This window comes from Megalops cyprinoides, chromosome 25 (genome assembly GCF_013368585.1).
Source record: "Megalops cyprinoides isolate fMegCyp1 chromosome 25, fMegCyp1.pri, whole genome shotgun sequence".
Taxonomy (NCBI): domain Eukaryota; kingdom Metazoa; phylum Chordata; class Actinopteri; order Elopiformes; family Megalopidae; genus Megalops; species Megalops cyprinoides.
The window spans coordinates 12,241,509-12,256,697 of NC_050607.1; the positions used below are offsets into that span (position 1 = coordinate 12,241,509).

The 15,189-nt window shown below is 45.4% G+C and overlaps 1 protein-coding gene across 4 annotated transcripts in view; it reads right to left on the minus strand.

Moving 5' to 3' along the window:
- Nucleotides 1-1,045: 1,045 nt before the first annotated feature.
- The window catches only part of lmo3 (LIM domain only 3), a 52,167-nt gene continuing 38,023 nt past the window's right edge, over nt 1,046-15,189 (minus strand). For all 4 annotated transcript variants that reach the window (XM_036520348.1, XM_036520347.1, XM_036520349.1 and 1 more), the window contains exons 3-4: nt 9,266-9,391; nt 1,046-2,736 (exon numbers count right to left, since the gene is read on the minus strand). In XM_036520348.1, coding sequence (XP_036376241.1) covers nt 2,631-2,736; nt 9,266-9,391 — 232 coding nt within the window. In that variant the 3' untranslated portion in view covers nt 1,046-2,630. The remainder of the gene's footprint in view (nt 2,737-9,265; nt 9,392-15,189) is intronic.

The following is a 15,189-nucleotide window of genomic DNA, read 5'->3' on the forward strand; positions in this document are numbered from 1 at the left end:
TGAATGTGAAAAATGACAGTAGATGTGGCACTGAACTAAGGTAGTGTTGAGGCAACTTCAATGGGGATCTCTCCCGGTACATGTGACTGAGGCCTGTATTCAATATTACACCAATGTGCAGTCTTTTATTTGCATAATAAATTTAAGCAAGGGTAAAATTTCTCACTTACACAGTGTATTTTGTTAATTTCAGCAACTTCTGAAATCCCATTGTGGTGTATTGTGAGTACTGAAAAAATATAATATTTTCTCTAATTTGCTCCTCAAAGGTAAGTTCTTGGTAATGTCAGGTGTTGAGGCCTGAGATTAGGTTCAGGGGTAGTCGCAGGGTTGCTCTCATTATACTCCAATAGTGCCGTATGGATCTTACTGCTGAAGAAGAACACGCTTTTTGCCAACCCGATTCTCGGCTATGTGAGCTTAACATTGAAAAATTCTTTCTCTTCCATTTTTGAATCTAAATATGATCTGATTTGCTGGCTTGTCATGAATAATCATGAAGGGGCGTGACCAACCCTCCTGTAGCTCACCAGAAGCCACCAGAACCTCCTAGGGCAGGGTTAATAAATTATTACGTATCCATGGAGACAAAATGTAACATGGGGACAGCTTTCACAATGCGCATCATAGTCTTTGAGTTTGATTTTGACTTCATCTGAAATTGCTTGTCACGTAAGAGATTTAAAAACCAGCTTCTTTTGTGCTGTCACAAAAGTGGAGCTCTTCTGGCATTTGATAATCTCAACACCCACTGGTTTCCTCCCACCCCTTCCTCTCCCAAACCCTTACCTGAATCAAATCGACGGGACGATGCTGTTTGACTCTTTTACTAGAAAGGTACAGCTCCAGTGAAATATCCCGGTACAGAAAGCGCCAATTTTACAACAAACCCAAGCAAGGATTGTACTAAATACTTACAGTACAAAGAGGGCAAAAAAGAACACAGTAACACAAATCGTAACACAATAAAACTGTATTACATTTGTGCTTAAAATTATTACAATACAGTATGTACAAGAGTAGTCTGAAAAATAAACATCTCATGCTGTGGGACACATAGAAAGAAATCATTATACAATAGCAAGCAAAGAAAAAGTTGTATATACAACCGCATTTTAAAGTGGAAAATCAACTGGTCTTCATATTTTCGCAAAACTGTTGCCTGCCTTTGACTATGAAGTCAGCCGTTCTTTTAAGATAGTAGCTTTTGAGAGGAACCAGCGGGCACTCTGGTTCAGCAATACAGTGTCTTTCATTTTCCCATAAGCACGTGCACTCACACCTCTGATCAAGCTATGTCTGAGAGGGCACAGAGGGCTGTTTCCGCTTAAAAAAAAAAAAAACAAAAACGCGTCATTACAATACAATAACGATGATCACTTAACACAATTATCTGTTTGGAGACTGAAATTATTTGGATATGCTGCTGGAAAGATTTGAAAAATGTATATTTTTCCTTTTTTTAAATTAATCCCAGGAAGTCTGTTTACTCCCAGGTACCAAGCACACTGTACAGCAGATTTGTTACATGCTTGGTTCACGCAGTGAAAGGTGGGTTCTGGCAGAATAAACCCTGCGTGCCCCTCAAGACAACCGCATCTGCAGATCTGGCTAATACTGACAGTGTTGTACTAAAGTGACACTCTGAAGACGTTTTCTCCCCATCATGCCAGAGTTTAAACAAGCCATAGCGATTCAATTCAAGTATCTGCATTGTGAGAATGAAGCTTTATAACAATGTGAGATTCATTAAAAGCATATCAAATAAATACTTTTTTTTTTTTCTTAATATATATTTATAAAAAGAGTCCCCGGACTCTGTCCAGTCACTTATGGTCCTGCGTTATGACCATGACCTCCCAGATGAAGAAGGCAGGCAGGCACAGCTTTGCTGAATAGGGAGACTCTGACTAAAACACGCCCCATCTGGTTACTGGCCAGTGCATTTGGAATCCCAGTCTTGATACAGGACCAATTCGGAGCAGAGAGGGAGAGAGTTGATCACACATGGCTGAAGAGGAGCGGACAGTGTGGAGGCTGACCCCGCCGGCTTGCCATTGGAAACCCCCCCCCCGTTCAACCTGAGATCCTATTGGACGGAGGCCAGACTCTATCTCCCCCTTGCCGGTGCAGTCACACATTTGTACAATCGGTGCTATGATTTTTTTTTTTTTTTTTTTTTTCTTTTTGTTTGTTTTTTTTTGTTGCTTGGAGAGAGGGATCCCACAGTGTTTGGGTGGGGAGGGTGTGGAGGGTTTAGGGGGTTTGGGGTATGGTCCCTGTAAGGCCTGTGTTGGTGGCAGGACCTGGGGTGTTGGCGGGAGGGAGGGTAGATTTAATGGAACAGCCAAAAACTCATCCCTATATAAAACTTCCCCTTCAGTTCTGTTCTCTGTACCCATGTGGAGTTTCCAACCAAATGTCACTCAGTCCCTATGGCTATTCTATACAGCAGGCTGGGAGGGGGTTGTTATGTACATGTGGGACAAATGCTAAAAAGAAGTTAGTGCTTCTGGTGTCTGACTGCATGTCCTCTGTCTGTCTATCTGTCTGTATTTCTTCCTTTCTTTCAGGGGTAGGGGTCAGGGTTGGGGTATGGGGGTGATGGGGGTTTGTGTGGGTGGGGGCCATCAGCGGACTTGGGGAGCATAGCCCTCCTTCATCAGTCCCTCTTCATAGTCCGTCTGGCACAGGATCATATTGTTCTTCAGGAAGAATTTGTCTCCCACACAAAACCTGAGGAGGAAGAGAGAGGGAGAGAGAGAGAGAAAAGGTTGTGCATTTAGAGAGGGTGGAAAACAAACCTCTCTTCATTAGCGCTGCGCTGGAGGCTTCGCCCCGTTGTTCGGGCCCCCCCCTCGTTCCCGGGGCCGTTACGTAAAGAACATACCGGACCTTTTCCTCCTTTGCTCAGCAGGCGAAAAGTCGTGCTTGACCTTTTTTTTTTCTTCTTTTTTTTTTCCCTTTTCTGCAGCGGTCGAGCTGAGATTACGTTTAACGGAACACACTCCTGACGAGTTGTCCTCCGGGCTGCTTATCTTATTTGCAATAAGAGTTCGACAAGGTCTGAGTGCGAGCGATATTGTTTACCGGGGGACGTTTGGCTCGCCTTTATTTGACTTTCCTCGCAGTCCACCTGAGGAAGGTGCTCCCCGTAGCTGTGGGGGAGCTTCCCTCGGCTCCCGCACAGCCATACCTGAGCTCCATGATCTCCAGATTAGAGGCAATTATTTTCTGCTTGTAGCTGGATTAAGGACGTCTTGTCGGAAAAATGTAGTGGGCTATATTCCTTTTCCTCCTGATTCCTCGCCAATTATAAGCCTCAAAATAAGCCCTATTGACGAGTCCTTCGGGGTGAAATTAAAACGGAATTTAACCATAATATTTTTAACACTTTTAGTTCCTTAATGCTCACACCCAATACAAACCCAGCATGGAAGGAAAACCTGGGCACAGAGCTAAGTCAACATCTGTTTTTTTTTTTTCCTTTTCACAATTTAACTTCCTCCAAACTTGAGCTGGATGCACCAATGTCAAACTCTACCTACCCCCATCGCACAAGATCTCATGTCCGTGAGGCTCAACCATTCCGGTTGTTGACACAGTGATTAACAAGATGCATAGCCTTGCTTAACATAATGGTGTCAGTCACTCCAATAAAAATGTCCTGTTTAAATGATACACACTTTCTGAAAATCCATTAGTATCTGTCCTCCCTGACACAATGTCTGTCCCTTTTCCATCTTGGCTAATAGGATCATGCCCTGTTTATTTACAGCCTGTTTTCCCTCTCACTGCTGCTGGCCACTGCCCCTGTTGCTTGCTTGTTTCATGGAGCCAAATTGTTTCGGCTCCCTGAAATGTCACCCGCATGTGTGTTATCAGTGTTCCAATCATAACTAGGATATTGCTTTCAAACCGTCAGACCCCATTTCTAACAAATTTTCTTTCTGCTCGACCACACGACGGGCAAACGTTACGATAGTACTTCAGGACTTGAGTTATTCTCAAACTGATCTCCGGACTTGCATATGGTTTAATCCCATTAAATTCACCCTCAATTTACTGATACTCTGCACTCTCCAAAAACCACGCCTCAGTAAAAAAGTTTTTTGTCAAATCTGGTTTTCATGCGGGTATTGCATCTTTTTCTCATTCTGTCATTTTTCTTAACCACCCTCCACCCCCCAAAATCAACGCTGGAGATGTCATAAAAAACCATCTTGGTGTGAGAGCAGGAAGGACATGTATTCTACCCTGAATGCCAAGTGGCCCAATTCCAGATGTATGGCTGTGCCGGGCTCTTGCCTTGCAGGCACATGTTAACTAGAGTAATCATTTTCCTCTCCTGCTAAATAAGTGGGAGTTTGTCACAAAGACGGGAAAAAAATGTCTTTGCAGAACCAGATCTAATTACCATTAGGGTACCGTTCAGTTCATAAAAAAAGAAGGAAAAAAAACGGTTGGCCTTACAACACTGAGGCTTAATTGTAACAGCATGTTGCTGTTGTTATTGTTTTTTTTTTTCCCAGAGAGCTGTTGGGTGATCAAAAACATACTCAGTATGTCAAGCCATTAGAAGTATTTACTCTGTAGCCAGGAAGGGAGAGAGAGAGAGTGGGGGAGAATAGTGAGAGAAAGACAGAGCAAGAGAGAGAGAAAGAATGAGGGAGACTGAGGGAGAACAAAGTTTGATTGGCACTAAGAAAGCTGGCGGGCTGTGTCTGTGATAAGTGAAACAATACGGGGTGACCAGGTTTTGTATTGGCAGCATTGCTGTTGTACCCTTGATCAAACTGCTGACACTAACCTCAACTGATTCTCTAAATATCTGGCTTTGAAGTAGTTAATAATCCGAATGTAACGTGAAATTTCTTGGTTTCTAAATCCTGCAGATGTCCTGTCTTCCTGTACCTGGTCACACCAAAGCCTCTGTGAAATCAGATGTACTCTGCTGTAGCACTGACACTGTAATTGTGGTTGCATGGAGTGATGCAATAGTGCTGTTATGGATAATTTTTGGTAGCATCTAAACACAAGCATTTGTATAAAGCAACATTAAGAGATAATGTTGCTTTTATAAATCTTTATTAGGGTCTTTGTGAACAGTAGCATACGAAACTCTGCTGTTCCACCAGATAATTATTCTGCGCTCTGTCTAAATTTGAACAATTACTGTATTGTATTCTTATTTTAGTACTGTTTTTTGCAAAAAAAGTGCACTTAATGCAAAATCACCATATTACTGGCTCTACTTCTTAGCCAATTAAATGAAAAAAATAAGCTTACAGCATCCAGTAAAAGTGAGATGGTCACATTAACTGTTCTGTGTTTTTATTAGTAGATGAGTTGCTTTACACATGTAACCTAATGCCTCCACGTGTTGTTGATATTGTGTTTGCATGGTTTCATGCTGTAATGATACCGTTGCTACTACTGCTGCTGGCGGCAATCTAATTTCCCCATGGGGATCAATAAAGCGCATTCTGTTCCTGTTAATCAGCAGCGGGATAATATAATGTAAGGCTGCTCACGCCAACTGTAAGACCAAGCATGGCTTCGAGAGGCGGAAGCAGCGTGTTTTCTTCAGTGCAGGCCTTTAGACCGAGCCCAATTTGTGGCTGGCTTGCAGGTGTCAGTCTCTGAGGCAGAGGGGCCTGGTCCGGGCCAGCTGAGTCACTAGTTAACCGCGGTGACCTCCCCTACCCTGTCGCCCTGTCGCCCGGCGCTGCGGCCCGCAGACAGCCCTCCCAGGGGCCCCCCACGCGGACGCGGGGCCCGGGCTCATCGCCGGGAAATTGGATCCGCGGCGACTTGATGATGAGACCGGACGACAACCCATCGATTATCTGTCCCGCGGGGGTGATCTGTGGGTAAGGGCCTGCTCCAGTCTCATCTCTTTCCCCCCCCGTGGTGGTTAAGGTACGGGGGCGAAAACAGCTCTGGACGGGATGGATATGAAGATCCATCCCCTCTTGCCTGGATTCATAGCCGACGCAACCATGTGGGACAAGGGCAGAGCTGGATGCAGCACAGACCGTACGCCCGCCGGCTCAGGGGAGCTGGGGAAGGCACGTCGTGTGTAGTGGCCTGGATTCAGGGTGCCTGCAGTGCAGTTTGTGCTTCACTTTTGATGGCTACTTTAAGCAGCATTACGGGAAGCGTTCATGAATCGAGAGTTTTTCCCAGTTACTTTGGCGTTGGCCTGCAAAGACAGTACACTGGGTTCTCCAGATGAACATTGTTTTTGTCACCAGATGTTGGTCTCATGTCCGCTGCATGTCAATATGATATATATAGTAGATGTATATTTTAAAAATCACTTCTTAATAAGGTAATGGCAAAAAATGATTTAGGAGGCTAAATACCAAGAAGTCTTTGGACATATCCCTATGCGCACTGTATGTGCTCAGTCCTTAAAGGAATCAGCAGCGCAGTTAGATTAAATCTGGGCAAATGCCTCTTCTGCACCAATGTCTCTCATCAAAGACATCCAAGATGTGCAGAAAAAAGTTGTCAGGAAAAGTGGTATAATTCTCGCATCTCACTATCATTTTAGGAATATACTACTGGTTGGTAGACACATATACCTGTAACCACCCCAACCCCCCTTCCCCAAGTAAACATGCCTATTTAACAGAGCAGGACGGAGCAGGTGGTAACCATAGTGAGTAATATGATAACATCTCGGCCCTCTGCAAAGAGTCCTTGATGAAGTACATAATAACCGCCACCGAGTTTGGTTTCCTGCATTTGTACTTTTGCGGCGGTGCGTTCACAAACAAAGCAGCCGAGGGATTTGTGGTACGAAACACATGTGGCTGCAGCAATTTAACCTTCAAAACGCAGCTGTCGGCCTGAGCTGACCCGCGGAAAAGGCACATAATTACACTGCGCGACCCTGGCGACCTCCGATCACCAGTTCTGTTTATCAGATAGTAAATTTCTAATGATGTTCCACAGAGAGAGAGGGAGAGAGGGAGAGGGAGAGAGATCTCTGCCAATTGTTAGATGGATTAGATTGCTTTATTGAACGCGGGGGCCCTTTAATGTTTGGCGAGGCTGAAAGGTTTTCAAATGAGATGGGAGCTGCTGCATGGGTGTGCGCGGGAGCAGGCTGGTGCCTGCGACAAAAAAAACGGGGAGAGCCCGCATCCGTGAAGGCCCCGCTGTTACCGCGAAGGGCACTGAGCATGCGGCGGTCGCGCAAACCGCCGCCGCCGCCGCCATACCCGCTTTACTGTCAGCTCGAACTGAGAGTGCTCTGTGTGCCGTTTCCACATCCAGCAATGACGGAGCCTTGAGATTGGTGGCAGGTTTTGGCTTCCTCATTTTCTGGTTACTAATGAAAGCGCCTATGAGGTCTAAAGAGTGGAACAGGGGAGCTCAGAGCTTTCATTATGATGGACCTATCAGGCAAACCGCACACCCTTCTTTGTTCTGGGTGTCTATAAAACTTTGCAAGGCTGTAAAAAATTTTTTTTTTTGCTGGATAACAACAAAGCGCTCATGACAGGTCAGTTAAGGAGTGTGTGTGTGTGCGGATAATGCCTCTGTGCTTTGCTGACAGATGAATTTCCCCTCCGTCAGGTGACAGAAGGGAGGGGATTTGCATAATGCCTCGCTGATGCCTTTCTCTTAACCAGTATGTCACGTCACTGGGGGGAAAAACCAGCTCCTGTGCCACATGACATCATCACATTTTCTTGTATATTAAAAAACGCAGAGGTACTGAAGGTGTCCTAGGGTATGCATAACTCTAAGGAAGCTCCAAAACGTATTAGCCGGCAACTCCGGGCTGCAAAACAGCTCCAATTACACCCAGAGCCCGGCCATAAATCTTGAGCAATCGTCAAAGAAATTGTGATGGGCAACTGGACGGAGCTGGAAGGCTGTGGCCGACCACGTGAACCCCACTAATGGTGATTTTATTAAACACTCGATCGCCTGTCCTAATGTAAACGGAAAGACTTACCCGGCTTGAGTGGGTTTTAATTCGGAGAAACAAAATTGGCCCTGCCTTGGCCGTCTCAAGGAGATTAGCTGACTTCTTGCATTAGGTAAGTTTGTCTTGCGTAGGGGGCTGAAGTGACAAGACAATAACCGGGTGCTAATTGTGCGTAACCAGCTCCATAGATATGTGGTGCCAGTGCGCTCTGGGAGAAACGAAGCAGAGCAGCTGAAACGTATGAGCTCCTGTCTTTGAGGAGGGGGAGAGGCGCACGGCATTATGGGTAATGGTGAGAGCACAAGTCCTGGGTTTATTGTTAAAAGCTGGCCGTGAAAATGGAGCCGCGTAACAGCGAGCGGTTGTGCGCCTTGTAAAACATAATAGTATGTTCTCAGAAGCAGCCTTTTGGCTTCAGGGATCACTGTGAAACAAAGCGCCAATCAAAATCGTGGGGGAAGGAATATTATTATGTCTTACCAGCAGGGGGGAGAGGGGAAATATCAACAACATACAACACGTTCTGAGAACATTGGTGTACACAGCGTACGAGATAAGGGATGTTATTTTGACGAATATTCAATCATTACTAATCTGCGTTTCAAAAAAAAAAAGAAACCTGTCTGTGTGTGTGATTGGGATGCCTTATACATTTCTGTTTGATAACCACAGGGGAGAGCACCAGAGCCACATGAACAGGGAGGGGACCGGGGGGCTAGGCCGAGACCATCAATCCAAAACCGATAAACAGAATAAATCATGCGATAAGTGTGTCTGAGGAGATGGAATTGCCCTCGTACGCCTGCCCGTGACACAGATCGCTCTTTTTCATTCTGTCAGAGCCGCTCCCCGGCCTCGCCCCTCTGTCTCCCTGCTCGCACCGTGCGGCTGCACGGCGGGAACTCTGCAGCGCTCTCCTCTCAGAGACTAGTAACAGGTGTGGGGGAGAACAGGGTGAGACGGATCTTACGCTGCCGTGTCTCTGTAATGAGACGACTGTGCTGCTGAGAGAAGCAGCAGCCTCACTGATAACCCATCTCACTGTATGAGCACTCACAAACACAGGCCTATGCGTATAAATTATAATTGCCTTTACAAGTGTGTTCATTTTGGATGTGTGCGTGTAAAACATTCTCACAAGTAAACTGTGATGTGTTCACACGTCTAGTCACAACCTTGCTGTTGATTGTTAGCAGTTGGCAAGATGTGGACATCTGTGTGTTGTTGTTTCTGACTCCGCCTCCCTGTTCTTAGCCTGCCCCCATGCATTGGCTGGGAGAAAAAATAAGGGGTGTGGCCTCACGCTGCTCCACCCACCTCTGATTGCAGAGCTGACAGGCGAAGCAGTCCAGGTGATAGACGTTGTCCTTGGCTCTCATTACCATCTCGAAGGCGGGGATGAGTTTGCTGCAGGCTGCGCAGTTTCCTGTCACACCGAACAACCTGTGGGACAGAAATGCAAAAACACTTTAGCCTGGACACCAGAGGCCTTCAAACACTCGAACGCCAGCCCCTGCTGAAACGACCAACACCGTCACTCAGAAAGGCGCGGGGGGGTGGGGTGTGATTTGCTCAGGATATTGTGTGCTGTTCTTCAGACATTAATAGTATTATTCATCAGGGATTCATGGCTGTTATTGTAGTGTGACCGAGGCTTTGAAGGGAAAAAAAAAATCTGATAACGAAATCATATAACAAAATAACCTATTAGGCCAACTTCTCCAGGCGCTTTGCCATCGTTGTTAAAATGATAAAACTGCATGCCACTCTCCAAGTCTGTAACTCTTTGAGATGGCAATCTGATAAATGATCTCGGGACTAGGATATGCACTGTCGTTTATTAACCTTCAGAAAGTCTGTTTCCCGAAGGCAGAACGGCGATAGTGCGCCCCCATAAATACCTGCTGAATTAAGGGGTTCCGTCAACGCGCTGACGGACAGTGACGGATCTCTCTCGGACGAGGTAACGGGGATTCAGAAAGGGTTAATCTGACGGAATGGTGCAGACCTAATTAAAAGCATTAGGCCTCTCTTTTTTGAGCTGTCTAAATATAGATATGTATTGTGTTGTCTTTTCCATCCCTGCTCTTTCAGTGCAAATGTGTGTTACCCACAGGCTTCTTCATGCAAGGGAGGTAATGTTGATTTTTCACAAAGCCGTGCAATTGATCTGAAATCCTTAAAAAATGACTGAGAGAAGACTTTGTGTACTTCAACTTTGTCATGGATTTAGGGCATATAATGAGCAAACACACTTTACTTTGGTCTCTTGGCAACTTTCTCCTGCACACAGGACAGTGTTGGTGGATGGAAAGATGAACAGGAGAGGTGTTATTGGATTTCATGCCCTGAGCTGATTCTACACAGGCCTCTGATGCGAATCTGCCTGATTCAAAATGCCATGCTTTTCCTCTGATTGTGATGTAACACCACACAGTGTACAATAATACATTCAGTTTACAGTTATCAATATACTATTGACAAACTGAAAATGCAAAGTTTTCACTCTTTGCTGTCTGGCTAAATTGCTATACAGCGTGGTACTGTTGGGTAATTTCTTACATATATCCCTCATCCCATTACTCATTTAAAGTAAAGCTTTGGGAAAGAGATGTCACAGTGTTTGCTTTAAATAGTTGAGGGCAGAACCCAGAAAAACACCCTGGGCACATATTCTGTAGTGTGAGGAAATGGCCTTGAATCTTGTTTAGTCACCAGCAAATTCGTTCACTTTCAAAAGCAACTGCTGCAGCTGCTTTCAGGGCAACACTGCCAAAGTGCAGGGATGCACAACCGTGGTGGAAACTTCTGGAAAAGACTCAAAACGTGCATCTGAGTCTCCGCTTTGCCTCGGAAAAACAGTGATGACTACAACACTGAGTAAGATTAAAGCATTTAAGTTTCAGTGCGTACAATGCAAACTAACTCCACGGCAGTTACTCAACAAATTATGCGTACGTAATCATAGTATCATAGTACCATGAAGCATCTAAGAAAAAGAAACAACAGCCTACAACTGTTTAATTTTGTGTCATTGTATAGCAGGAGTTACAACAGTCTAACAATATGGCTGAAGAGTGAGCATGAATAACGTGAACACAGCTGTGTTGCAACCTGCACATCCACAGTGGAAGTCTATTTGATTTCAGTTCATTACGACATTTTAGTGCTGAACCTTGCCTTGGGCAACTGAAATCCCGACTGGGATGAAAGCGAAGGAAAACAAATAACTTTCCTTTGTATTATCATTGCTTTAAGGTCCACCTGGATACAGGGAATTAAAACATTTCAGAGGCAGGTTTACAAAAGGAATTCTTAACAATGGCAAAGGCTTGCCTTGGATGGGTCTGTCACGCTGTTAATAAAAACATCTTTATCGAGTGCTCACAAAACAATTTCATGTCTCAGCTAAACCAGAGATTTTTTTTTTCCAGGGGGGATGTGTAAATCATGACAGAATTGATAATGAAATAAATGAAGTCAAAGGTACATTGGAAAAGGATGCTGAGTAGGAGACGATGAGTCTCTTGTTTTAAGAAAATTCTATCTGCGGTCTATGGTGTTGTGCTGTTGAGCAGACACTCCGCCTTTTCTGGAAACATCTCACTTTGCCCCGCTACTCTGCATGAGTGTTGGTTCATCTCTTCCCCGTTTAACGTGGGTAGATTCTTTTAAGTTGCACAAAATGAGGCAGCCGTTATCTGTGCCCTTGCACCGTGTACTTTTACTTCCCATTTCACTTTATTTCCTTTGTTGTATATTTCATGAAGTACCGTTAGCGTGTCTGTGCCACTTTAGCAGTCGGGTTTTAATGAGAAACAAATAACTTTTTCCTGAGCGTCCTCAAACTGCCGCTGAATTTTTTTTCGCCGGAAAAAGCAAGGCGCTCAAATAAAATACACCATTTATAAAGTCTAAGAAGCAGCGGGTGTATCTAAAACCGAGCGATTTTTATAATAATCTTCAAAGGTTTACCTCAACACAACAAGCTGGGGTTGGCGTGTGCCACGTCCCAGCCGAGCTGCCAGACGAGCTGATGCATTCTACCCCACGAACGGCGTTTCGCTGAGCCCCGCTCCGACCACTCTGCTCGTCCGGGGCCCCCCAAACACTTCAGTTTTCCAGACGCCGCCGTCCCTCGACCCAAAACTGGGAGGGGGGAGGGGGAAGATGGATAGGGCCTACCTGCCACTTGTCTTTCCCTGCATCACCGGTCTGAGGCCATAGACGCTAATGGCTCTCGAGGGAGGCAGCAAATTAAAAGCGGCTCCCTGGTAATGAATTCAAAGGCACTTGCTCGAACATGATACCCAGCCAGGACATTAAAGGCCTGCAAGACTGAGCTCCTCTGGCTTTTCCTTCCATTTTATTAACCTATTTTTTTTCCTTTTTTATTGTTATTATATTTTATCTTTATTGAATGATAATGAGTAATGACTGTGTCTGTTTTGGTTCTGATGTTTCCTTTTCATCGCTGTTCAGAAGGTGCGCTGATGTTGTGCAGTAGCTCTAGTGAGGAGAGGCTTTGGGCCTAGCAGAGGACAGGAGAGGCATTTGTCACTACAGTGGGAGTAGCACTGACAAATGCTGTGTACAATTGCCATTCCCTAACACCATATATTTTAAAAGGGATACCAAAGGCTGCGGTGAGAGATTGAAGTGCGTGCTTATTTGAGGCAGAAGCTGTAAGAAATTTCCTGAGTACCAATTATTTTGTATTTTGGAATGCCTCCCCCCCACTGTATGACTCCTCATTAGATTAAAAAAAATGGTTTGAAACTATGGTTGAGCTTTGGCATGGTCATCGGTCTGTCCGTTTGATGAGAGAAAAATGAAATGATTCTGTCATTTCTGAACAGACACCAATTAAATTATTCCACAAAGCATTTGCCCACTGGACCCCAAAAATGAAGTTCATTCTCACGGCTAGACCAAAGTCATTAAACGCTGCCCTTTTGGGTAGTGCGTAAGCAGTGACATCTCAATGGATAACAATGCTGATAAATGCTTTGTGCTGAAAAATCCATATAATGGAATTTCAATCATAACACAGAGGTGATCCCTTTGTGATTATCATATCATGAGACACCACAAAATACATCAAATTACTGTCCCGTTCAAACAGTAATGGATGTACGCTCAGAAAATTTATCACAGGAACTAGTTTTGAGCACTTAAATATTAGACAATGTTCCCCTTCCTTGGTCGTACAGAGATGTTTTTAGCAGTGGTCGCTTAAAGTTAACACACTGAAATCTGCATTAGGTACCTCTGCACAATCTCCATCATGGTTACCTGTGGGGATAAGAACATTAAGGGGAACAAATTAAACATTACATTGTTTTTTGGGGGGGCCCTAATCTGTTTTTTGGGGGGGGGATAATAGTGCTGCCACCTCCAAACACGTTTGAAATTCTGACAGCGGCTCCCTCCTCCCCTCCCCTCCCCTCCCCTCTCTCCATCCCTCTGACTTCAATTGCTCCGGCCTCAGCGTGCATTTATCAGCTACCTGATTAGAATTTGTTTCCACACAAACCATTGATCATCAGCCTATTACTAGGCAAATGACAGTTAATTACCCACTACATTAACCACCGGGACCCGGGACCTGCTTCTCATGCCATCAGTCAACATGATAAATGTGGCAAGTTCAGTAATGCATAGCCGGCCCTCAGCTGCCTCCGATGCTGTGAGCAACCCTCAATCTCGCTCCCCGGCCCAGGGAAAATCTATGGCAATCTGCATAATTACAGGCTCTGGGTTAATAACAGACAAATGATTTGTTGCATCTAAACAACGTTCTTCTGGAGTGCGGCGTCTCAGTCTCCGGTGGCCGGCTTGGCCCGGCGTTGCAGTCTGTCTTTAAGCAAGGAGATGGGATGCGAGCGTGAAGTGGACAGGGGAGGTGGGGGTCATTCCATGGAGGACAAAAAATAAAAGGGGGGGTGGGAAGGGGAAGGGGGGGGGGGGGGGTGAGCTGGCCCTTTGCAACCAGACTTGCACTGCTCCCCAATTTAGGGCCTCCCGCATGTGTGATTTTTAATCATTAAACAACTCTTGAAGCAATATTATCTCAATTATCGCGGGTGTGAGCTGGGGAATTGGCCCTCAGATAAGATTTTCCTCCTCGAGTGCGCTGGCTCTGCCTCGCTGCCGGCTCCATCAGTTCTCATCTGCACCTGGACTCTGAAATCCTAATGATGAATTATTGCCCCCTTTCCTAAGAGGGCCAACCTTACAAGGGAACATTTTACTGAACTGTCAGCTTCCAGACTGGGGGCGCAGAGGCGGAAATCTGATCTAATTAACTCCAAGACAATGCGCTTGTTACAGACTGACGCTCTCTCCCTTTCTCTCCTGCGCCCCCCCCCTCCCATCCCCCCTGTCTCTATCCCCCTGTCTCTCCCTCTCTCTCTGTCTCTCTCGCTCTCTCTCTCAGGGCAGGGGGGTTGGGAACCAGTCCCACGCCACTCAGAGACAAACGGCCCCATGCTTGTATGACCTGAAAGGACTTTGGTTACGCGATAGCTTAATTAAAATCTTTACTTAACGGCGTTATTGATATTAGCAAATGGAAACGGCCCACCAGGCAAAAGGGCTTACCAAAGCGCAGGAAATCACAAAGCACAGAGGCTTAAAGCGGAGTTAAAACCCGGCTTTCCATGGCCTGTGACAGAGTAAGATCACTGAACATTGGCTCCTTTCACATCATTTCTGAGCTTATGCAATGTTGCAGGAGGGTGTTGTAGAGTAGGACGAAGCTGAAACAGCCCATGAATGCAGTCAAATTGCCAAAGACCAGACACAGACTCATCTCTCCCACCGACTCCTTCTGTGGCCCATCCACAGTCCATCAAAAAAAGAAAAACCTATATATTAAAAAAAATGCTCTAAATGAGAAATAATCGCACTTTTCGCTAAATATAACTGTCTGGGGGGGAAAAAAGGGAATGAGAAGCTTGGAGGGGATTTCAGGCAGAAATTGGCAGTGGTGTGGGATTTCGGCGATTCTGAAGAGGGTATAATGAAGGTTTTCAGCCCCCGTCGGGGCCAGATGTGCAGTTCAATACGCACTTTTCCCTGCCAACCCACCTGCGTCGCCGAGCCGAGTGGCACAGCCCGCCACGCGTGCCCTGCAATTATCCTCACCAAATATGACAACTGGCACCATCCCATGAATCATCGCTCTTCACAGCTAATTTATCTGATTTCGACTGGAGGGTACCATCCACAAAAAATAA